Source organism: Coregonus clupeaformis, chromosome 29 (assembly GCF_020615455.1).
Source record: "Coregonus clupeaformis isolate EN_2021a chromosome 29, ASM2061545v1, whole genome shotgun sequence".
Taxonomy (NCBI): domain Eukaryota; kingdom Metazoa; phylum Chordata; class Actinopteri; order Salmoniformes; family Salmonidae; genus Coregonus; species Coregonus clupeaformis.
Genome location: NC_059220.1, coordinates 43,841,127 through 43,864,584, shown reverse-complemented (window position 1 = coordinate 43,864,584; position 23,458 = coordinate 43,841,127). Strand labels below are relative to the sequence as shown.

Sequence of the window (23,458 nt, the reverse complement as noted above, 5' to 3'; positions counted from 1 at the left end):
TTACAGGGTTATGTCTTGCTTTTTATTGCTCAAATGCCTGTGTGTTTCTTTTTCAGTTTTTGTGCTGCTATAAAATATGTGGGTTAACTGGTAGGTGGGGAGAGCCTGTATTGTGGGTGGCATTAAAGAAAATACAATTTTGAGTTCAAGAGTCAGAGATATAGGCCTACAACATGAATATAGAACCTTTTCTCGGAGTGTGTTGCTGAGTGTGTTGCATATGGTTGTTGGAAAATATGTATATTGTAGCTAACATGAGCCAAGACATTGGACTTTCCCTGTTTGTAATTTGCAGAGCGGTCTGGCTCTGATCAGTGTCAGAAATGCTCTTGCGCACGCTAGCACATGCATACACATGCATGCACGGATGCACGCACACACACACACTATCGGAGGTTCAGCCATACACTTCCTTTACTGTTCTCATGGGCTTTGGGGGCAGATTTTACTACAGTGCTTTGCTCCCACTTTCCTCAAATCCAGTTTTGCATCCTATTAAGCTTTTATGGTCATCCGGCTCAGTTTGAACCCTTAGAATGACTTTATAAAGTGCGAGAGACCGGCTATGCAGTTAGGCCTCTGACACACACACTGTCTCACACACACACACACACACACACACACACACACACACACACACACACACACACACACACACACACACACACACACACACACACACACACACACACACACACACACACACACACAGAGAGAGAAAACAAGGAGGGATATTTTGGCTCCATATTCTGCCTTTACATCTGTTGCCTCTTGTAGGCTATAGCCTAGTCCAGTGCTATTGGCCGTCAGTCAGTTGCACAAGCGCCTCCGGACATTGGCAGGAGTCGTTTCCTCCCTAGTCCTTTTGTTCCATCGTCTTTACAAAGCTGAATGCGTGGACTTGGATAGAATGGCAGCGAAGCTAGACTGGGAAACCTCTACTCTAGCCTCTGAAGGTTATTAAAACAGATGTTAGACTATACTATACTGTATTCTCCCTATGGTAACGTCCCAAACCTGTACCATAGGCAGCCTACTTAATGCATCATGTATTAAAAATGTATCAAACTAAAAGTGTGTAAAAAGAGGAGGAGGAGGAGATAAAGACAGATGAGGAATGAGCCCAAACCTCTAGAGAAACACACAGGACACAGAGTCCTATAAGCCTAGCAGGCTAGGGAGCTCCAAGTGTGCCAAACAGTTATTGCTTAACAGGCTTCTTTTTATGTGACTAGCCCCATTTGTGTTTTAACGGCCAGCTAGCAGAGAGGTGAGAAAAGAAAGAGGGAAGGAGGAGGAGGAGGAGGAAGGAGAAAGAAAAGGGAGAGAGAGTGAGTGAGAGAAGGCTTTTCAGAGCTTCTCTTCAGTCCTAATTGGGCTTGTGAGAGAGGGGTGAGAGGGGTGCCACTTGAAATGGGAAGAACAGGCAGGTAAGCTTCCTCTCTCTCTCTTTCTTGTTCTCGTTCTCTCGCTCACTCTCAGGTGGAGTACCTATCTCTTTCAGTGTCTAGTGCGAGGTCAACGTGTTCCCATGATATCTCTATATGATCCTGAATCACAAATCACTCCTGGCTACGGCAAATACTGAAACTCTCTCTCCCTTCTGCCAAGACAAAGGGAGGGATACCTGCACAGTGTGTGTGTGAGTATGTGTGTGTGAGACTGTGTGTGAGACTGTGTGTGTGTTTGCGTGTGTGCGTGCATACTTGCTCGTGCATGCGTGCATAATCGTGTTTGTGTGTGTTAAAGAACAACTCTCCAAATGTCTTTTTAGCAAATAAAATGTTTGTAAATCCTTGAACCACATCATTTGCCAACAACCAACTACCAGAGGCTGATTGTATATGTCTGTGTGGGCTTCATTACTTCCTGATTGACCTCCCTTAGAAAAGCCCTGCTCAGTGTCTCAAGTGTGGCAGCAGGAGATTGGCAGTTTGCGACGGCCTGATAAAGTTACAGTAATAATCAGAGGCTGTGTTGGGGGAGGGGAGTGGAGGGAGGGAGGGAAGGGGAGGGATGGGAGCATCTGGGGGTGGAAGGACACTTCAGGAATGTTTTTTGATAGCAACCCATACACAGAAAAAAAAAAATGTATGCACGCACGACTGTAAGTCGCTTTGGATAAAAGCGTCTGCTAAATGGCATATTATTATTATTATTATTAAGTTCCCTCAGCGCAGTGTGTGTGTGTGTGTGTTTCATATCCTCTATCCCCTGTCTACCCCCACCACACACACAACACACACACACGTCTTCCTCAGGGACAGTTTTATGACTGTGCTCTATGGCCTCCCTGTCACTGGACCACAATGGGGCTCACATAAATACTAGGAGGGTGAGAGGTTGTGGTAGTACTGTTGCTCCTCGGCTGACTCCCAGTTGACTCTGAGAGAGAGACAGAGAGAGAGATAAACAGATAAACAGGCAATGCGGGCTCACCTTATATTCACCACACACACACACACTCGGCTGCCTTGGGAACACCACTATGCCCCAGGTCACTGAGCATGGCCAGTTTGGAACAACACCACGATAGATAGATAACCCTTAACAAAGGACAATTGGTATGCGATAACATCACGCACATGTGCTCTACATTGCTGTACGCTACAGGTTCATCATGCTTTCAGTCATGGTGTTACAATTGTGCTAGAGAGCCAGAGAGAGAGAGAGAGAGAGAGAGAGAGAGAGAGAGAGAGAGAGAGAGAGAGAGAGAGAGAGAGAGAGAGAGAGAGAGAGAGAGAGAGAGAGAGAGAGAGAGAGAGAGAGAGAGAGAGAGAGAGAGAGAGAGAGAGAGAGAGAGAGAGAGAGAGAGAGAGAGAGAGAGAGAGAGAGAGAGAGAGAGAGAGAGAGAGAGAGAGAGAGAGAGAGAGAGAGAGAGAGAGAGAGAGAGAGAGAGAGAGAGAGAGAGAGAGAGAGAGAGAGAGAGAGAGAGAGAGAGAGAGAGAGAGAGAGAGAGAGAGAGAGAGAGAGAGAGAGAGAGAGAGAGAGAGAGAGAGAGAGAGAGAGAGAGAGAGAGAGAGAGAGAGAGAGAGAGAGAGAGAGAGAGAGAGAGAGAGAGAGAGAGAGAGAGAGAGAGAGAGAGAGAGAGAGAGAGAGAGAGAGAGAGGTGGAAAGAGAGAGAGAGAGAGAGAGTTAGGTGGAAAGAGAGCTAGAGAGATACAGAGAAAGAAATGTAATTCAGTGGGGAGCATTTTGTTTGAAATCAATCAGAAACATCACATTAGCGTCAGATTTAGTGTGGCCTGGTGAAATGTATTTCTGTATCACTCACTCAGAGACAGTCCTGCTGCCGTGACAACAATGCTCACTGTTTCTCCCCTCTCAGCCCATAACACCTACTGTATCTGTGTGTGTGTGTGTGTGTGTGTGTGTGTACATGCATAAATCTCAGACAATGCCCTAACACCTCGTCTCCCTCTCTATCTCCACAGTCAACTCGGGGGACGGCATTGACTACAGCCAGCAGAAGAGGGAGAACATCGGAGACCTGATCCAGGAGACCCTGGAGGTGTTTGAACGCTACGGGGCTGAGGACGCCTTCATCAACATCAAATACATGGTGCCCACCTACGAGTCCTGCATGCTCAACTAAATGGATGGACACCGCCGCAAAGACCCAACATCACTAACTCACCCCCAATACTTCCTTCCCCTCCCCAATTCAACTTAACTTGAGCCAACCTCTCTCTACACTACCTTTGTGACCCATTAAATTCCTAACCGCAAGTCATTATTCTTTTTCACCTGTCTGTGTAATTTGGGAATGTGCACTGTATATTTCTACAACTGTCATACACTTCTTTGTCAGTTCTTTGTCACTTCTCTTGTGAGCGGGGTTCAAATGCAAAAACAGAACAAAAGAACACTCACTCTATTTAATTCTCATTAAAAGCAATATTGTCAGATCCATCGTCCTATTTTTTGCTGTATTTTAATGGGTTTCTCTTTGGTGTAGACTAGATACTATACGACTTGCTATTTTCTACTAGTTCTAGCTACTACCTTTTGTTATGTTCCTGTGAATGCGAGTCCCTCTATGTACATGTACATTTGGGCACAACTCAAAAATACCTTTACATAACAAATGCTGAAATATGCAGCTGGACCCTATGATAAAAATGTAAATTTAAAATTAGTTTACCATTAGAATTATTACAATATATCCCTGGAATTCAAATTTGAACCTCGAAACCAGTTCCACTGTTTTTTTCCATTCTTCCCCTCTAATCAGGGACTGATTTAGACCTGGGACACCAGGTGGGTGCAGTTAATTATCAGGTAGAACAGAAAACCAGCAGTAGTCCGGACTTCGTACAATAAGATTTGTATACTCCTGGCATATATCATAGCAAGAGGTAATGAATGTACTGGTAATAAAAGTGTTATTGTGTAGAATGGAAGGCAGTCGGACACAACTGCTGCTGCTGCTGTGAAAATCTATGCCTCCTTCCCATGCTGGAGCGTGCCCGAGCATGTTGGGAAATGCCTGGTGGAATGAGGGCTAGCAGCATTCCTACGTGCTGCTCACTCGTTGCCACAGAACCTGGTAACTTGCTTTGTCGCCTTTGAACCTGTGTGAATGTGTGCATATGCATGCGTGTACTCATACCTGTGTGTACATGTGCACGTACGTGTGCATGTTGTTTACCTCCAACACACTCCACCGTGACCTGGTAGAGAAGCAACACAAGTCCCTCTATGCTACAGCATTGCCTCTCACCCCATCATTGTGTCTCGTCAGTCCTCTCTCTAAGGCTTGCCTTGTTGTAGCCTAGAGTACAGTACTTAATTAGATTCTCACTCAATGAGAGCCTCTCTCCAGGCAACAATGGCTGAATTAGTCCGACTGCTGCTCACATCACACCACGCCGATTCACCGGGGAGAAAGACACTCTAATGGATTTGTGACACTCACAAAGACACTCACCCCAGCTCTCATTGTAACTAACGTCCGCCACAAAGCATCTTTACAGCTGCACAGAGAAAATAAGAAGTTTGGCACGAGACAACTTCATAACATCGTATTGCTCATATGTTTGGGAGCTTTGTAAGTCTCTGCTGAAGGCGTATATGTTGTTGATGCTTAATACAGTAAGTCTATCATTCATGGTTTTAAAATATCCCTTCCCATAACAGTATGTTTTCTCCACTACTCCCTGACTGGATCAATTCACTATGCAGCTCAGTGCTACAACTTCATAACATGAATCCGACTCCACTTCTCTTCTCCACACCAAGGGTCTGTTTTGAGCTCGATTAGGTCACATCAAAGGAACTAATCTGTGTCAAATAGAGTCTGTATTGTGTGTCGATCACTCTGGACCAATGCTCATTTAGGTAGGTGAGAGTGCAGAAGCGGAAATTGACATTGGCCTCCAGCAGGGCTGATCAGTAATGTAACACACACACACACACACTGGCCTCCAATAGATCAGAGTAGTAACACACATAAACCCTACTAGCATCAAATCTAGGCAGTGTATTGTCCTTCTACATCCAAACGTTAGAGCAAAGCGACAGAGCAAACTGAAACGAGCATGAAAAGAGAGCAAATAAGGTGTTATTTGGCCTCATCTGAAGCTTTGCACTAGACTGCGTCTGATTTGCCTCAGACTGGATCACTGGCGTGGAAGGCCCAGCGTGAAATGAAATGAGTTGAATGTTTGTTTTTATGTTCTCGAAATGAAATGGGTCACCTTAAAAGAGCAACATTCATTTCCGAGACCACTGCTGCTGATCATGTTCTAACTTCCCTGATAGAAAAAAGGGATTTGAATGTTTTATATACCAGATGATTTTTGAAGGTTCGTTTGATTCACTGCCTACTGTGAAATATCAGCCTGTTGGGTGTTTTGGAGGATAATATTGATCAACGCTTTATTCAAACGTTTTGCAATATCTCTGTATTTGGGTGTTCAGGTTTTCCTGATACTCTAGATGTGTGTTGAGAATATTACGGAAATTCTCTGGCTTTGCTAAAATAGCCCAAGCCCCAAATCCAAGGTTTGAAGTTGCTGATTCTATTTGTGCCGTGTAATGTTTCCTATGATGTTAGCATTGGAAAGCTGTGTGTGTGTGTGTGTGTCTGTGTGTCTGTGTGTCTGTGTGTCTGTGTGTGTGCAAGAAAATAAACACTGAAAAATGTGGGAGAGAAACTACAGTACTGTAAAGAAAGCACTGATCTGGTTTGACAGACTTCAATATTTCTGATTTATGTGTACAAAGTCCTACAACAACCCACCATAGGCATGCCCATTGCCAAATGCCCACCTGTGGAACAGGGTTGTTCCTGGAAGAGGGAAATAGCTTTCCCTAATCCCCAAGCTGGCCTTATCCTTACTCTGTGCTGCAATGTGAGCCCATGGAGGGTCACCCCAGACCCTGGGCATTCTTGGGGGGCTCAGTCACTCAGCGCTACCAACTTTGCCCTCGACAGCTGCCTCTGTGGCCCGCTGAGTGGCAATAAACCCCCCTACAACTGGCCCAGCCAGAGCTAACGCTATGCTACGCTAGCCCTTCTGTTAGCTCTTGTTCCGTTAGCTCGCTGGCCGCTCTGCTGCAGAAGGTGACTTTCCTAAAGCCGACCTCCACAGAGCTCAAGTGTGTCCTTGGTGTGTCTCCGTCTTGCCGCATCATAGCGGTGGCAGGCGAACAAAGGCTTTTGTAACGGTAAGCCTACAAAGAGTGACACAAAGGCAATGGAAACAGCCCGGTTGTGCGCTGTGAACAAATAGGAGTGTCTGAGAGAGAGGGGGAGGGTGAGAAAGAGAGCGCAAGATATGGAAAGAAGAGAGAGAAAGAATGAGAGGGAGAGACACAGATAGAGAGACAAAAAAAGAGTGAGGGAAAGAGAGAGAAATAGAGAGAGCAAGAGACAGAGAGATTGTGGCAGAGGTATAGAGACAGTGGCGAGGAGGACTCCTGGAAAGAGAGGGAAATGGATCCGGAAAGAGTAAGTGTCTGTAGCACGATGGGTAAGGGGACAGGGGCTGTTGTGTCACCTGGTGGGGAGTGAGCTGTCTAGTCAGGCCCCACCTTTAAGAGCAGTCAGCTGCAGAATAGGACTGCAGGCTGTGTCCGGCCAGCTCCTCTCACTCACTCAACCAGACGGAAAAAAGAACAAAGGTTTCCCTACAATGACTACTGGCTGGTATTGTGGTGATCCTAGCCAGTTGTGGCCTACCTACCCACAGCACACTCCAAACCCACTGACGTCCTTAATGCAGTTCAGTGCAGCACTGTCTCTCAGAGAGCTGCTCTCAAAAGGCAGATAGAAGTAACAATAAAGGAAGGGGAGGGCGGCACAAACTAAATAAACAGCCCACTGGGAACAATTCATCTTGTTCAAGTAAGTCTAGCAGAGGCCACACGCTACGAGCAGAGTCTCTGAGCATGTGGAGATTTTTTCGCAGCCACAATGGAGATGTATTTATCTCCGGTGCCAATGCACCAGGTGTCAGGTCTGTGGTTTAATTCAATTCAAGAGTATGATAAGGGGGAACACTTTCAAAGGAAGCTCGTATTACGTTTTCCTCTCAGTACCTTCCGAAATGCCTCCTAAATATTAATAAACGTAGACGCCGCTACAACCAATACAATCTCCCATCCTATTTATTTTTAGTGTGTTTTTCTTATCGATGTAGAACAGGAGATTTTACTACAGGATCAACCCTTCTTCTCCTTGGAAGGACGTGATCAATGAGGAGGCTCTCACTCCAGCTGCCCTCTTCCTCTCCCTCACCCGCACCCGCAGGTCTTATCTTAAGAAATGTGGCTTGGCCCCTAAGAATCTCATGAACTTCTACAAATGCACCATTGAGAGCATCCTGTCGGGCTGTATCAACGCTTGGTAAGGCAATTGCACTGTCCGCAACCGCAGGGCTCTCCAGAGCGTGGTGTGGTCAGCCTAGCGCATCACCGGGGGCACACTGCCTGCCATCCAGGACATCAGCACCCGGTGTCACAGGAAGGACAAGAAGATCATCAAGGACCTCAGCCAGCCGAGCCACAGTCTGTTCACCCAGCTACCATCTAGAAGGCGGAGAAAGTACAGGTGCATCAAAGCTTGGACTGAGAGACTGAAAAACAGCTTCTATCGTCAAGGCCATCAGACTGTTAAACAGTCACCACTAGCCGGCCTAAGCCCAGAACCCTGACCTGAACTTAGCCACTGTTACCACCCAGTATTATACCTTGCACCTTAGAGACTACTACCCTATGTACATAGTCATTGAACACTGGTCACTTTAATAATGTTTACATACTGTTTCACCAACTTCATATGTACAGTGGGGAGAACAAGTATTTGATACACTGCCGATTTTGCAGGTTTTCCTACTTACAAAGCATGTAGAGGTCTGTAATTTTTATCATAGGTACACATCAACTGTGAGAGACGGAATCTAAAACAAAAATCCAGAAAATCACATTGTATGATTTTTAAGTAATTAAGTGTCACGCCCTGGCTCTGGGGACTCTAGTATGTTGAGCCAGGGTGTGAGTTTTCATTAGTTTTTCGTTCTAGTTTTGTAGTTCTATGTTGGCCAGTGTGGTTCTCAATCAGAGGCAACGTGTATCAGCTGTTGCTTGTTGTCTCTGATTGGGAACCATACTTAAGCAGCCAGTTTTCCCACAGTGTTTGTGGGATCTTGTTCCAATTAGGTTTGTGTTTGATCCAAGGACGTCACGTTATCGTTTTGTTGTTTTGTTCGTGTATCATTAAATAAAAAGTATGTTCACCTTCCACGCTGCGCCTTGGTCCTCTGTTCCCGACGATCGTGACATTAAGTTGCATTTTATTGCATGACATAAGTATTTGATCACCTACCAACCAGTAAGAATTCCGGCTCTCACAGACCTGTTCGTTTTTCTTTAAGAAGCCCTCCTGTTCTCCACTCATTACCTGTATTAACTGCACCTGTTTGAACTCGTTACCTATATAAAAGACACCTATCCACACACTCAATCAAACAGACTCCAACCTCTCCACAATGGCCAAGACCAGAGAGCTGTGTAAGGACATCAGGGATAAAATTGTAGACCTGCACAAGGCTGGGATGGGCTACAGGACAATAGGCAAGCAGCTTGGTGAGAAGGCAACAACTGTTGGCGCAATTATTAGAAAGTGGAAAAAGTTCAAGATGATGGTCATTCACCCTCGGTCTGGGGCTCCATGCAAGATCTCATCTCGTGGGGCATCAATGATCATGAGGAAGGTGAGGGATCAGCCCAGAACTACACGGCAGGACATGGTCAATGACCTGAAGAGAGCTGGGACCACAGTCTCAAAGAAAACCATTAGTAACACACTACGCCGTCATGGATTAAAATCCTGCAGCGCACGCAAGGTCCCCCTGCTCAAGCCAGTGCATGTCCAGGCCCGTCTGAAGTTTGCCAATGACCATCTGGATGATCCAGAGGAGGAATGGGAGAAGGTCATGTGGTCTGATGAGACAAAAATAGAGCTTTCTGGTCTAAACTCCACTCGCCGTGTTTGGAGGAAGAAGAAGGATGAGTACAACCCCAAGAACACCATCCCAACCGTGAAGCATGGAGGTGGAAACATCATTCTTTGGGGATGCTTTTCTGCAAAGGGGACAGGACGACAGCACCGTATTGAGGGGAGGATGGATGGGGCCATGTATCGCGAGATCTTGGCCAACAACCTCCTTCCCTCAGTAAGAGCATTGAAGATGGGTCGTGGCTGGGTCTTCCAGCATGACAATGACCCGAAAACACACAGCCAGGGCAACTAAGGAGTGGCTCCGTAAGAAGCATCTCAAGGTCCTGGAGTGGCCTAGCCAGTCTCCAGACCTGAACCCAATAGAAAATCTTTGGAGGGAGCTGAAAGTCCGTATTGCCCAGCGACAGCCCCGAAACCTGAAGGATCTGGAGAAGGTCTGTATGGAGGAGTGGGCCAAAATCCCTGCTGCAGTGTGTGCAAACCTGGTCAAGACCTACAGGAAACGTATGATCTCTGTAATTGCAAACAAAGGTTTCTGTACCAAATATTAAGTTCTGCTTTTCTGATGTATCAAATACTTATGTCATGCAATAAAATGTAAATTAATTACTTAAAAATCATACAATGTGATTTTCTGGATTTTTGTTTTAGATTCCATCTCTCACAGTTGAAGTGTACCTATGATAAAAATTACAGACCTCTACATGCTTTGTAAGTAGGAAAACCTGCAAAATTGGCAGTGTATCAAATACTTGTTCTCACCACTGTATATACTGTATTCTAGTCAAGCCTCATCCTATATAACTACTGCTGTACAAATCAAATCAAATGTATTTATAAAGCCATTTTTACATCAGCAGTTGTCACAAAGTGCTTATACAGAAACCCAGCCTAAAACTCCACACAGCAAGCGATGTCTTGCTGCATGACCCAGCTGCGCTTCAGCTTCAGCTCACAGACGGATGGTCTGACATTCTCCTGTAGAATTCTCTGATACAGAGCAGAATTCATGGTTTCTTCTATTAAGACAAGTCGTCCAGGTCCTGAGGCAGCAAAGCATCCCCAAACCATCACACCACCACCACCATGCTTGACCTTTGGTATGATGTTCTTACTGTGGAATGCAGAGTTTGGTTTTTGCCAGGCATTACTGGAACCATGTCGTCCAAAAAGTTATACTTTTGAATCATCTGTCCATAGAACGTTCTTCCAAGAGTCTTGAGGATCATCCAGGTGCTTTTTGGCAAACTTGAGTCAACCTTTTGGACGAGATGGCTCCCATTATGCCTGGCGAAAACCAAACTCTGCATTCCACAGTAAGAACATAATAATAATAATAATAATATGCCATTTAGCAGACGCTTTTATCCAAAGCGACTTACAGTCATGCGTGCATAATTTTTTTTGTGTATGGGTGGTCCCGGGGATCGAACCCACTACCTTGGCCTTACAAGCGCCGTGCTCTACCAGCTGAGCTACAGAGGACCACCCAATATCATACCAAAGATCAAGCATGGTGGTGGTGGTGTGATGGTTTGGGGATGCTTTGCTGCCTCAGGACCTGGACGACTTGCCTTAATAGAAGGAACCATGAATTCTGCTCTGTATCAGAGAATTCTACAGGAGAATGTCAGACCATCCGTCTGTGAGCTGAAGCTGAAGCGCAGCTGGGTCATGCAGCAAGACAATGATCCAAAACACACAATCAAGTCTACATGAAAATTGCTAAAAAGCAACAAATTGGAAGTTTTGGAATGGCCTAGTCAAAGTCCAGACCTAATCCCAATTGAGATGTTGTGGCAGGACTTGAAACGAGCAGTTCATGCTGGGGTGCAAATTAGTAAAATAAATAACAATATGGGGATGAGGTAGTTGGGTGGGCTAATTTCAGAAAGGCTGTGTACAGGTGCAGTGATCGGTAAGTTGCTCTGACACCTGGCGCTTAAAGTTAGTGAGGGAGATAAGAGCCTCCAGCTTCAGAGATTTTTGCAGTTCGTTCCAGTCATTGGCAGCAGAGAACTGGAAGGAATGGCAGCCAAAGGAGGTGTTGGCTTTGGGGATGTCCAGTGAGATATACCTGCTGGAGCGCAGACTACGGGTGGGTGTTGCTATGGTGACCAGTGAGCTAAGATAAGACGGGGATTTGCCTAGCAGTGATTTATAGATGACCTGGAGCCAGTGGGTTTGGCGACTAATATGTAGTGAGGGCCAGCCAACAAGAGCGTACAGGTCACAATGGTGGGTAGTATATGGGGCTTTGGTGACAAAACGGATGGCACTGTGATAGACTACATCCAATTTGCTGAGTAGGGTGTTGGAGGCTATTTTGTAAATGATATCGCCGAAGTCAAGGATCGGTAGGATAGTCAGTTTTACGAGGGCATGTTTGGCAGCATGAGTGAAGGAGGCTTTGTTGCGAAATAGGAAGCCGATTCTAGATCTAACTTTTGATTGGAGATGCTTAATGTGAGTCTGGAAGGAGAGTTTACAGTCTAACCAGACACCTAGGTATTTGTAGTTGCCCACATACTCTAGGTCAGACCCGCCGAGAGTAGTGATTCTAGTCGGGTGGGTGGGTGCAAGCAGCGTTCGGTTGAAGAGCATGCATTTAGTTTTACTAGTGTTTAAGAGCAGTTGGAGGCTACGGAAGGAGTGTTGTATGGCGTTGAAGCTCGTTTGGAGGTTTGTTAACACAGTGTCCAATGAAGGGCCAGATGTATACAAAATGGTGTCGTCCGCATAGAGGTGGATCCGAGCGTCACCAGCAGCAAGAGCGACATCATTGATATACACAGAGAATAGAGTCTGCCCGAGAATTGAACCCTGTGGCACGCCCATAGAGACGGCCAGAGGTCCAGAGTTAAAGCAGTTCGGCATAGAAGAGTGGGCCAAAATTCCTCCACAGCGATGTGAGAGACTGATTAACAACTACAGGAAGCATTTGGTTGGAGTCATTGCAGCTAAAGGTGGCACAACCAGTTATTGAGTGTAAGAGGGCAATTACTTTTTCACACAGGGGAATTGGGTGTTGCATAACTTTGTTTATGAAATAAATATGTAATTGTTGTGTTATTTGTTCACTTATGTTCCCTTTATCTAATATTAGGTTTTGGTTGAAGATCTGATAACATTCAGTATCACAAATATGCAAAAGTAGAGAAAGGGGGCAATACTTTTTGACCAAAAGTCGTCGAACATCTCATTCCAAAATCATGGGCATTAATATGGAGTTGGTCCACCCTTTGCTGCTATAACAGCCTTCTCTCTTCTGGGAAGGCTTGCCACTAGATGTTGGAACATTGCTGCGGGGACTTGCTTCCATTCAGCCACAAGAGCATTAGTGAGGTCGGGCACAGATGTTGGGCGATTAGGCCTGGCTCGCAGTCGGCGTTCCAATTCATCCCAAAGGTGTTTGATGGGGTTGAGGTCAGGGCTCTGTGCAGGCCAGTCAAGTTCTTCCACACTGATCTCGACAAATCAGTTCTGTATGGACCTCGCTTTGTGTTGAAAAGGCCTTCCCCAAACTGTTGACACAAAGTTGGAAGCACAGAATCGTCTAGAATGTCATTGTATGCTGTAGCTTTAAGATGTATTTTCACTGGAACTAAGGGGCCTAGCCCGAACCATGACAAACATCCCCAGACCATTATTCCTCATCCACCAAACTTTACAGTTAGCACTATGCATTGGGGCAGGTAGCGTTCTCCTGGCATCCGCCAAACCCAGATTCGTCCGTCGGACTGCCAGATGGTGAAGCGTGATTCATCACTCCAGAGAACACGTTTCCACTGCTCCAGTTTAACACATCAGTCATTGGCTTCATTAATACACTACATGACCAAAAACATGTGGACACCTGCTCATCGAACATCTCATGGGCATTAATATGGAGTTGGTCCCCCCTAAAACAGCCTCCATTCTTCTGGGAAGGCTTTCCACTAGATGTTGGAACATTGCTGCGGGGACTTGCTTCCATTCAGCCACAAGAGCATTAGTAATGGCAGTGAGCTTTACACCACTCCAGCCAACGCTTGGCATTGCACATGGTGATCTTAGGCTTGTGTGCGTCTGCTCGGCCATGGAAACCCATTTCATAACATCTGCAAAAAATGTGTTGCACAACCAATAACATCTTCTGCCTCACACACACACACACACACACACACACACACAAACAACACACACATGAACAACACACACACACACACACACTCAATTTTTCTTATCTGCTGTGGGGCTAGGAGTACCCCACACATGGTTACAGTTGTAGCATTTGCAGGATTTCCACCTTAGCTCTAGCCACTCGTAGACTTTACAGATGTGCGATGAAAAGTTGTAAATGTTTCTAGTAGTTTGTCCACAGTTTGTCAGAGTGACCCATGGTTTAGGACACTGTAGGTCATTTGGAGTGACATTGGGCTGACTTTTGGTGTTTCCTCCCGCTGACTGATGAATGGCAAGCAGGTTGAGGGGTAAATTTGTCCTATCAATGCTGTCCATTAAAGGTGGCTGCAGCTGTTCTAGTTCCACCAACCTCCCTCCCTCCCTCCTGTGACAACAGCCACGCATGCCATTCCACCGAGTGGACGGACCACTAATAGAAAAAGGCACTGTGCCAAGGTGACCTTCGACAGCAGCGCTATTCCATGTAACATCTGAGGACTTTGGAACAATAACACTTGTTACACCTGCAAACCAAGCTTGCCATCTCTTCACCAAATCCATCATCCATCCATTCATCCATCCAATGCCATGTCGGGATCAGCCCTGCTTTCGGGTGAAAAGGTGAAAAGACTCAAATATTGCCTTGAGAAGGTGCAATAGAACAAGGAGGTTATGGCAAATCTTGCCTCCTTAGAAAATAAAGAGTCCTTGGCTTTACCCCTCCACTCTCAGCGACCAGCTGCGCCAGTAGCCTGTGGCATTGACGGACAGACAGCGCCTGTGGCCTGGACGGACAGACAGCGCCTGTGGCCTGTGGCATGGACAGACAGACTGCGCCTGCCCGGGGGCTTGATTAGAGCGGTGCATTGGTGCCGGGGGGATATCCATCATGTGATATCTGTCTCCATGCTGCTGACTGGATTAGAGTCCTAATCCACCACCACCCAGATGGACAGAGCTGCTGATTGCTGAGGATGGGTAAAAAAAGAAAGGAAAGGAGCCGCTCCACTTTGAGCACCCTCTGACCCCCCTCATTGCACTGACACACACTTAACCCCCTCCCCACCAAACACACACCCGCACAGACACACACTCATAATCATCTCAGGTACTCAGAGGTCTCCTGGGGTTCATTTGTGTGTGTTAAAAGTTTCAAAAGTTTCAAAAGTTTTGATGATGGTAATTTGCATATACTCCAGAATGTCATGAAGAGTGATCAGATGAATTGCAATTAATTGTAAAGTCCCTCTTTGCCATGAAAATGAACTTAATCCCCAAAAAACATTTCCACTGCATTTCAGCCCTGCCACAAAAGGACCAGCTGCCATCATGTCAGTGATTATCTCGTTAACACAGGTGAGAGTGTTGACGAGGACAAGGCTGGAGATCACTCTGTCATGCTGATTGAGTTAGAATAACAGACTGGAAGCTTTAAAAGGAGGGTTGTGCTTGAAATAATTGTTCTTCCTCTGTTAACCATGGTTACCTGCAAGGAAACACGTGCCATCATCATTGCTTTGCACAAAATGGGCTTCACAGGCAAGGATCTTGCTGCTAGTAAGATTGCACCTAAATCAACCATTTATCGGATCATCAAGAACTTAAAGGAAATAGGTTCAATTGTTGTGAAGAAGGCGTCAGGGCGCCCAAGAAAATCTAGCAAGCGCAAGGACGTCTCCTAAAGTTGATTCAGCTGCGGGATCGGGGCACCACCAGTGCAGAGCTTGCTCAGGAATGGCAGCAGGCAGGTGGAAGTGCGGCAAAGACTTTTGGAGGATGGCCTGGTGTCAAGAAGGGCAGCAAAGAAGCCACTTCTCTCCTGGAAAAACATCAGGGACAGACTGATATTCTGCAAAAGGTACAGGGATTGGACTGCTGAGGACTGGGATAAAGTCATTTTCTCTGATGAATCCCCTTTCCGATGGTTTGGGGCATCCGGAAAACACCTTGTCCGGAGAAGACAAGGTGAGCGCTACCATCAGTCCTGTGTCATGCCAATAGTAAAGCATCTTGAGACCATTCATGTGTGGGGTTACTTGTCAGCCAAGGGAGTGGGCTCACTCACAATTTTGCCTAAGAACACAGCCATGAATAAAGAATGGTACCAACACATCCTCCGAGAGCAACTTCTCCCAACCATCCAAGAACAGTTTGGTGACGACCAATGCCTTTTCCAGCATGATGGAGCACCTTGCCATAAGGCAAAAGTGATAACTAAGTGGCTCGGGGAACAAAACATTGAAATTTTGGGTCCATGGCCAGGAAACTCCCCAGACCTTAATCCCATTGAGAACTTGTAGTCGATCCTCAAGAGGCGGGTGGACAAACAAAAACCCACAAATTCTGACAAACTCCAAGCATTGATTATGCAAGAATGGGCTGCCATCAGTCAGGATATGGCCCAGAAGTTAATTGACAGCATGCCAGGGTGGATTGCAGAGGTTTTGAAAAAGAAGGGTCAACACTGCAAATATTGACTCTTTGCATAAACTTAATGTAATTGTCAATAAAGGCCTTTGAGACTTATGTAATACTTGTAATTATACTTCAGTATACCATAGTAACATCTGACAAAAATATCTCATAACACTGAAGCAGCGAACTTTGTGAAGACCAATACTTGTGTCATTCTCAAAACTTTTGACCACGACTGTACAGTATGCCTTGTTTCACCCACTGCCAGCCTCTCAAACAATGTGCTTACCTCTCTTTTCTATTTCACCCTCTCTCTCTCCCATGGATTTGTCTGTAATTGACCCAGATTCAGGCAACATATTTGACTGTAGAGACCCAGTAGTAGGCTATAGAACACAAACGGGAAAGAAACTATGTTTTGTTACGCACCTTTTGTGCTGTGTGTATGTTTGTTATCAGAGCCTTTGGGCCTCAGCATCACTACTGCTGTGAATGTTACAACAGCGTTATCACAGTGTTATCTCAACCTAGCTAGAATAATTTCCTTGACTAACCTGTGGCAGTGGCCTCTGATGCCAGGGACTGTGGCCCCTTGTGGCCCTTTGACACCCTCTTCAAAAGGAGCTAAACGAACGCATGTTCACAAAATAATCTGGAGCATCTTTCATTGGATTAATTGTTAAAAGGAGCCTGTGTAAAAAAAAAAAAAAAAACTAAAACACAGGGGTTGGGGGTGAAATGGGGGTGATTAACACTATCTCAGCTCTACACTAGCTCGCTGCCAAGACAGTATCTCTGTCTCTCTCACACACACAATCACACCACGAGCATGTGACCCAATTTAGAAACAAAGCCAGGCGCAAGGTACAAATTACCATGCGTGCCAATAGAGATAAAAAATAAACACATTTTTTAAGTTTTAAATAAATGCCAGATCTTTTTGATGCCAGAAATCTGTGACTTCTCTCCATCGCTTATATTCAAATAAGGGAGGGGGTGAAAAGGGGAAACATAAAGCAAACACTATGAACAATTTGGCTATCTCTGAGCCACAGAAAATAGGGGTTTCTTTTTCTGTCTTCTTAGTTTTTCCCCGTGTATTGCCCAGTGTGTTATCTCTCCTTTAAGTAAAAGGGACCTGATCCAGTCAATTCTGAAAAAAAAAAATCCAGACATTTGTGATGTGTTTTCACCGCTGGTATTGCGTACATTCACAGCAGTACTTTAGTAATTGGAAGAGAGGAGGCACACATATCTTACCCCAGGTGTAAATTGCATGTTGGAGCCTTTTTTTCGCTGATGGATGGCAACAAAATCATGTGGATAAATGTCTTAAGATCTGGTATGTCGGTGTTAATGATATTTCTACTTTGTTGTCTTGTTCGATATACCACAGCTTGAGATGGCTAATTGTAGTAGCTTAGTGTGAGGGACAGATATTACAATGATTAATAGACCTCATTCTATTTCTATGGGCAACCATATCACATCTCCCCTCCTGCAGTGAACAATCCAGGGGCGTAATGTAGTACAAACATGCCTCTCCAACATGTAGAACAAGGAATTATGTCTGCGCTATTCACAGCATTTCTATCTGCAACGTTCGACAACGTTTGGCAACTGAACATGGCCCTGGCATGAGATTTGTTCTTCCTTGTTGTTATCTTGAGAAATGTGTGTTGTCTCCCGTGTGAGACATACCAGCAAAGACCTGAAGTGTATCACTGAGGGCTGACACTTGACAGCTAAAGCAGGTCACAGTGCAGCTGGTTAGTATTCATACGCCAAAGCAGAGAGACTACTCCCACAAAGGCAGATAGACTACAGTGAACCAATTGAATAGGGGCAGAGGTCAAATTTGCAGATTTAGGTGGGCCCCGCTCAGTCGACAGCTGCCAAAATTAGAACATGACAGGGTTTCATTTGAATTAGACAATTAGGGAACGACCCAGGCGGCTCCATTGTGTGGGCTATTGATCATCTGCATTGAGTTAATCTTCAATGGATATGGAAAGGTCTGTCCAAGGAAGGGGCAGGCTTGTTATACTAACCTAGGCCTGTACTGATTATTGTCACAGTGATTAATTCATCCAAAGCGGACCTAGAGAGGTAATTTAGGTAGCTGTTTTCAATTTAAACATCATCACAACTAATAATACAACTGTTGGTTGTCCAATGTTAATACATTATTTAAGTGTTGAAATGTAGCAATGCTTAATTTGCAATGTTTCCAAAGTATCCTATGCTTTTGATTTCTCTGTAACTACCGAAATATCCTATTTAGAGCCCCATATAACCTGTGTATGAAATCTGTAAATAAACTCACTGTATTGCATGCACTGTATTGGCTCTAATCTCTGTGTAACTCGTGATACCTATTGGCACGTCACCGCCTTCATGGTGCAGTACCTTGTCGTTATTGGTTATATCATCAGTCCCTTGAAAGCGATTCTAGCCAATAGGTGAAGAGGAGGACGAACGCTTTCGATTAATACTTGCTCGCGCTGACAGTGTTGAATTGGTACGTCCCTGGGCGCACAGACTGGAGAAGAATACACGGCGAACTAACTCTTTGGGAGGAGATAGTGGTTATTTTTTCCTCTCAGCTCTAACAACAACTTAAATCAGATATTGCACACAGGGTCGTCAAACTACAGCGATCTAAACTTGGGGGGACCAAAGGATTTGATCTCCAAGTTTTTTTCTTGAGCATTTTTTCCCTTCTCAATAAAAAGGATTCTGTTGGAGGCTCGCTCGCACTCTCGACGCAAAGATGATGGTCGGGGAGATCGAAGTGAAGGAGAGACCGAGGCCGAGTCCCGACTATTTGATGCAATTGTTGAACGAAAAGAAGCTGATGACCAGTTTGCCAAATCTGTGCGGCATCTTTACACACCTTGAGAGGCTTCTAGATGAAGGTAAATGCCGTCTTGAGAAATGGGGAGGTTGGGAGGGGAAGCGTATCCCTCGGGCTCGGTGGGCATTCTTGCTGCAAAGAAGAGCGCATGCATGGTAGCTAGCTACCTAGCCAGGCTAACATGTCAGGCTAGGGAGTTACAGTATCGCATAGCGCAACACAACTTCTTCTTTTAACTTTACAAAGTGAGAACTACGAGGAAGTGAAACTAGTTTCGTGCACCATTCAACAAGGATATATTTTCTACCACCAAACCTCAATTATTTCTTTTGTAGCTAAGCATGTCGTTTTGCTTTACTTGTGACGACGAAATAAAAGTTTTTAGCCCGCAAACTAGCTAGCCATTTTCCTACCAGTTGTAGGAAGAAACTGGATGATAACTTTACATTTCTATTGTAGCCTATCCTGTCAAGTTTGATATGGGTGAATAAGAGTTTATTACAGAGGATTCATTAATTGTAACGTTAGCCCGTCTCCACGTTCCATCGAACTCGTGTGAACCGGATTGGTAACAAATGAGCAAACTTGACAGGGTAAAACGCGCCAGGCTTCGTGGATAACCTTTACTACAAACACGACAAAAAGTTGCCTATCAAACACAACAATGTAGATGTCCGTATTCACGCATAATCAGCTCGTTTCGGTGTGATAAACATACAGTATTTGCATATATTAGCAGCTATCTGATTGCGCCACATCGGAATGTTCCTCGACTGTTGCGATTCGGATATTGAAACAATGGCTCGGCAGTGGTGGTTTGCCTTGCAAAGATTTCTAGGTTCCAACTTTGGATTTGCAATTAAATTGCGGTCTTTAGGCTAATAATGTAGTTATTAACCGTGGAAGAAATATCGACAATGTTTAGGCAGGAATTGTGTAGTTTTTTCTTCTTCATTCTATAGTCGTGTTTTCATCTACATGCCGTCTTTGTCAGGGCCATCGTCTCAGCCACGTTGTCGCATGATCTTTTCTAGTCTGCCACTTCAGATCCATAGTTTACATTACTATATACTGCTATTGCGGCCTAATTATATTATATACAATAATTCCGTTTTTCCCTAACTCTGTCCTGCTCCCACCCCCCACACGTTTAGTTGTTTTGCCCTAACACTAACGTTACATAGCGGATTCAAATAACCAACTCATCATTTCAATCGACTGTTTAGCAAAAAACTAAACGTGCAGGACCGAGTTTGGGAAACCCTGCAATAATGTACTATTCATAACGGGAGTCGTGTGTGGTTTATGTAATAACGTAGGTGACGCTAGAGAGCGCCACTTCCCCCTCACTGCCCTGTCCTTATCTATCTGATATGGACAGCTGACATCTAGTCACTTTTCTGGAAATAAAGACTAGCGTCGCTATAGAACGTGTGTATTCTAGTGCGTCGGTAATGCAAAAAGGAAAGGAAAAGTATTCAGTTGAATCTAGTCTGGTAAGGTACGTTTTGAAGACTGACAGTTTTATTCCAAATATAGAACCAAATGTGCCCCAGAGTCAAATGTTTTATCTCATGGTGCACATTTTTACCAACCAGTTAAAACAAAGAAGTATTGTGTCACCTCCTGGAAAACAAGTTTTGTTTGCACTGTGACATTTGTGAAATGCCTCACCAGCCGGTCTCCTCTACCTCTCCAGTCTACCATAAAGACAGTTTAGATAAACTCACAACTTCCACTTCTCCAGTTGACGCATTGCTAAAATGATTACCCTGCAACAAGCAGCACTCATGGGTTAAAGTTCTCCATCACTGCAACGGCTTTCCATTATATGTATTCTGGAGAGGTCGTTTTGGAGATAATACAAATGGTTGGAGTTGACACAGCCTAATACAGACAAACGTCTGTTCTACAAAAAATATTCCCAAATAAATGTATTTTCAAGTATATGGGATTTTTTGTTGCTTAACCCCTGCTCACTCAACCCTTTCCTTCCCTCCCTGCTGTTTTTTCAGTGGAGACACAGGAAACTGTGGGCCTTTTTCTCCCCTGACTTCCATCCTACCCCACTGTCTTGCACCCAAACTCCTCCAGATAAGAGGAAAAAGGACCAGGCACCACAGTGTGTTTCTCTCTCACGCTGAATTGGTTTACCCAGTCAGCTCTGGAAGCCTGGCCACAGTGAACACTCAGCTGCCAGCCCACCCTGGGCTTGTTGTTGCTCAGAGTATGGGGGGTGGGGGTTAAGACACAGGGGCTGAACCCCCCCTGCCCTGGCTGCACATGTGGTTTCACAATTCACATGGTGCCTTCTGCTCTTTCCAAGCACACAGCTCCACAGTTTACTGGGGTTACCACAGCAGCCACCCAAACGTTACCCCTCTGCCAAATGTTGAGTGTGTGTGTGAGGAAAATCACCCCAGTGCAGGAGGCTCTCTAGGTTCACCCCTGTTTGCTGACTATTTGGACTTTCTGGCATGAGCCCACCCCCATTATAGCGCACTGCTGTGATATGTATTACTGAAATTGAGTGCAAACGTCACCAACGTGTAGGGAAAAGCATTACCATAGCAGGATGATGTTTATAAAGTGGACTGCTTCTATTAATCACAGTGGGAAGCTAGTGGTGTGGGGTAGGTACATTTGCGTGCCATTCAGGTTATGCAAATGACGACCACGGTTTCAGTAGGCGGCGAGGGTAAACATTGCAGTTCATTATGACTTCTGTCTGAGAGGACCGCTCGCAGACTGCAGTGATTTTGTTTATTTAACCTTTGGTTATTGTGTGAATAATTTTTGATTCCAATGAGGTGTCAGGAGTTTTATCCAGGAAGTAGCTTACAGCCTGGGATTCTGTTTTGGTTGCATAGGAAGTGGCACTATATAGGAATCACACCTGTCTAGTACATTTAGTCAAGGTGACCCTGGTATCTGCTGATGTAACTGAATGACAACGGGAGTTGGCTGAAGGAAATACCCTGGGAAAACAGACAAGGGGGCTTTTTCTCTCTCTCGACGTTTCAGCACCATTGTCTTTGTCAAGACTCCATATGGAGAAATACCCAGCGTGTAGATAGAAGCACACTGGAACGTTTTCAGTGAGAATCCTAATTTACTCACAGGTAGTGTTGCACGGTATACTGAAACTGCTGTACTTTTAAATGCTAGTTTAGACACTGGGAAAGAGAAGACCAACCTGTTTCAACGCTTCATAAAATGGCTGAAAGCGAAGGCCAAAAGCACAGCTCCTTTATGTCCCTGTTTCTGTGTAATTTGTTGTATACTGAACAAAAAGATAAACGCAACAATTTCAAAGATTTTACTGAGTTAGTCAAGACTCCTGATTGAGAAATACCCAGCCTGTAGATAGGTCACTGGAAAGTTTTCATAGCGAGAATCCTAATTTACTCACAGGTAGTATTTACTCACAGGTAGTGTTGCACAGTATACTGAAACTTCTGTACTTTTGAATGCTAGAACATGAAAAATGGTTCAGTTGTAGAATTTGTTACTTTCGTTACTTCTGTCAAATTTGTCTGGCTGATAAAGTCTGTATTAGGGCAGCTGATGTCCCCTTTATAGCGCGAGTGCACCATGTCTGCTCTAATTAGCCTGCGCTGGGAGACTGAGCTGCATCATGTTAGCTCCCTACTCATGTTTCACAGAAGTTAACACTTAACCGGCGCCTGTCCAAGGACCGGAGTTTGAGAGGGGCTAGAACACTACAATGCAATGGGCCTAGGCTACATCTTGATTTATAATAATAATAATATGCCATTTAGCAGACGCTTTTATCCAAAGCGACTTACAGTCATGCGTGCATACATTTTTTTTTTGTGTGTATGGGTGGTCCCGGGGATCAAACCCACTACCTTGGCGTTACAAGCGCCGTGCTCTACCAGCTGAGCTACAGATTTACCCAGTTTATGAATAGAGATTTACCTTTCAAATAAATTATAATATAATGGTAATTTTGTTAGATTGGTAAAAGTTGAATTGATTCATGCATACATGGCTGTCATTGAAAAATTCATGTAACATTTTTCACATGTAATGATGTTAAACGTAAAAGATGTCCAGTGATTGAACAGCACAGTAGCGGAGTTGGTCTGGATCAATTGCCATTCTGTGACCGGCTAATATGCCTAGTTTTTCTTTGCCATGGTGTCGATTCATCATGATACGAAACCTGGAATTGAAGTAATTCTGGTATCGTGGCGCTACTCATCAACACTTCGCCTCATCTCTCACAGAGAACAGCTGAAGCGAAGTCGAGAGTGGAAGCGAAAGGAAGGTAAGATTCTCCCCTGGTTGCCTCTCCTTCAGAGCCCTGCTGACAGCTGCGCGCACAAGCGTATAGAACACACATTCCCGCGCCTTCAACTTGGTGCGTGTGCGCAGCTGTTTCCGTGGCGAGGGAAAGCCGACATCATGAACATTAGCTCCTGTGACCCCCTTGTGTAACAACTACTCCCGGTTCCCTGGTTTAGCTCAGTACCGAGATGCGTGTGTCGCCTAGGTCCTTAAATTGCTGGTGTGTATTGAGCCACTCAAGG

At 45.0% G+C, this 23,458-nt stretch overlaps 2 protein-coding genes across 5 annotated transcripts in view; both read left to right on the top strand.

Moving 5' to 3' along the window:
- The window catches only part of LOC121544426 (parkin coregulated gene protein homolog), a 276,802-nt gene extending 272,894 nt beyond the window's left edge, over positions 1-3,908 (top strand). The window contains exon 5 of the mRNA XM_041854363.2: positions 3,435-3,908. Within this exon, the coding sequence (XP_041710297.1) occupies positions 3,435-3,595 (161 nt within the window). The 3' untranslated portion in view covers positions 3,596-3,908. The remainder of the gene's footprint in view (positions 1-3,434) is intronic.
- Positions 3,909-18,546: 14,638 nt separating this feature from the next.
- LOC121545124 (protein quaking-A) overlaps positions 18,547-23,458 on the top strand; it is an 89,570-nt gene continuing 84,658 nt past the window's right edge. For all 4 annotated transcript variants that reach the window (XM_041855537.2, XM_041855534.2, XM_041855536.2 and 1 more), the window contains exon 1: positions 18,547-18,963. In XM_041855537.2, the coding sequence (XP_041711471.1) occupies positions 18,819-18,963 (145 nt within the window). In that variant the 5' untranslated portion in view covers positions 18,547-18,818. The remainder of the gene's footprint in view (positions 18,964-23,458) is intronic.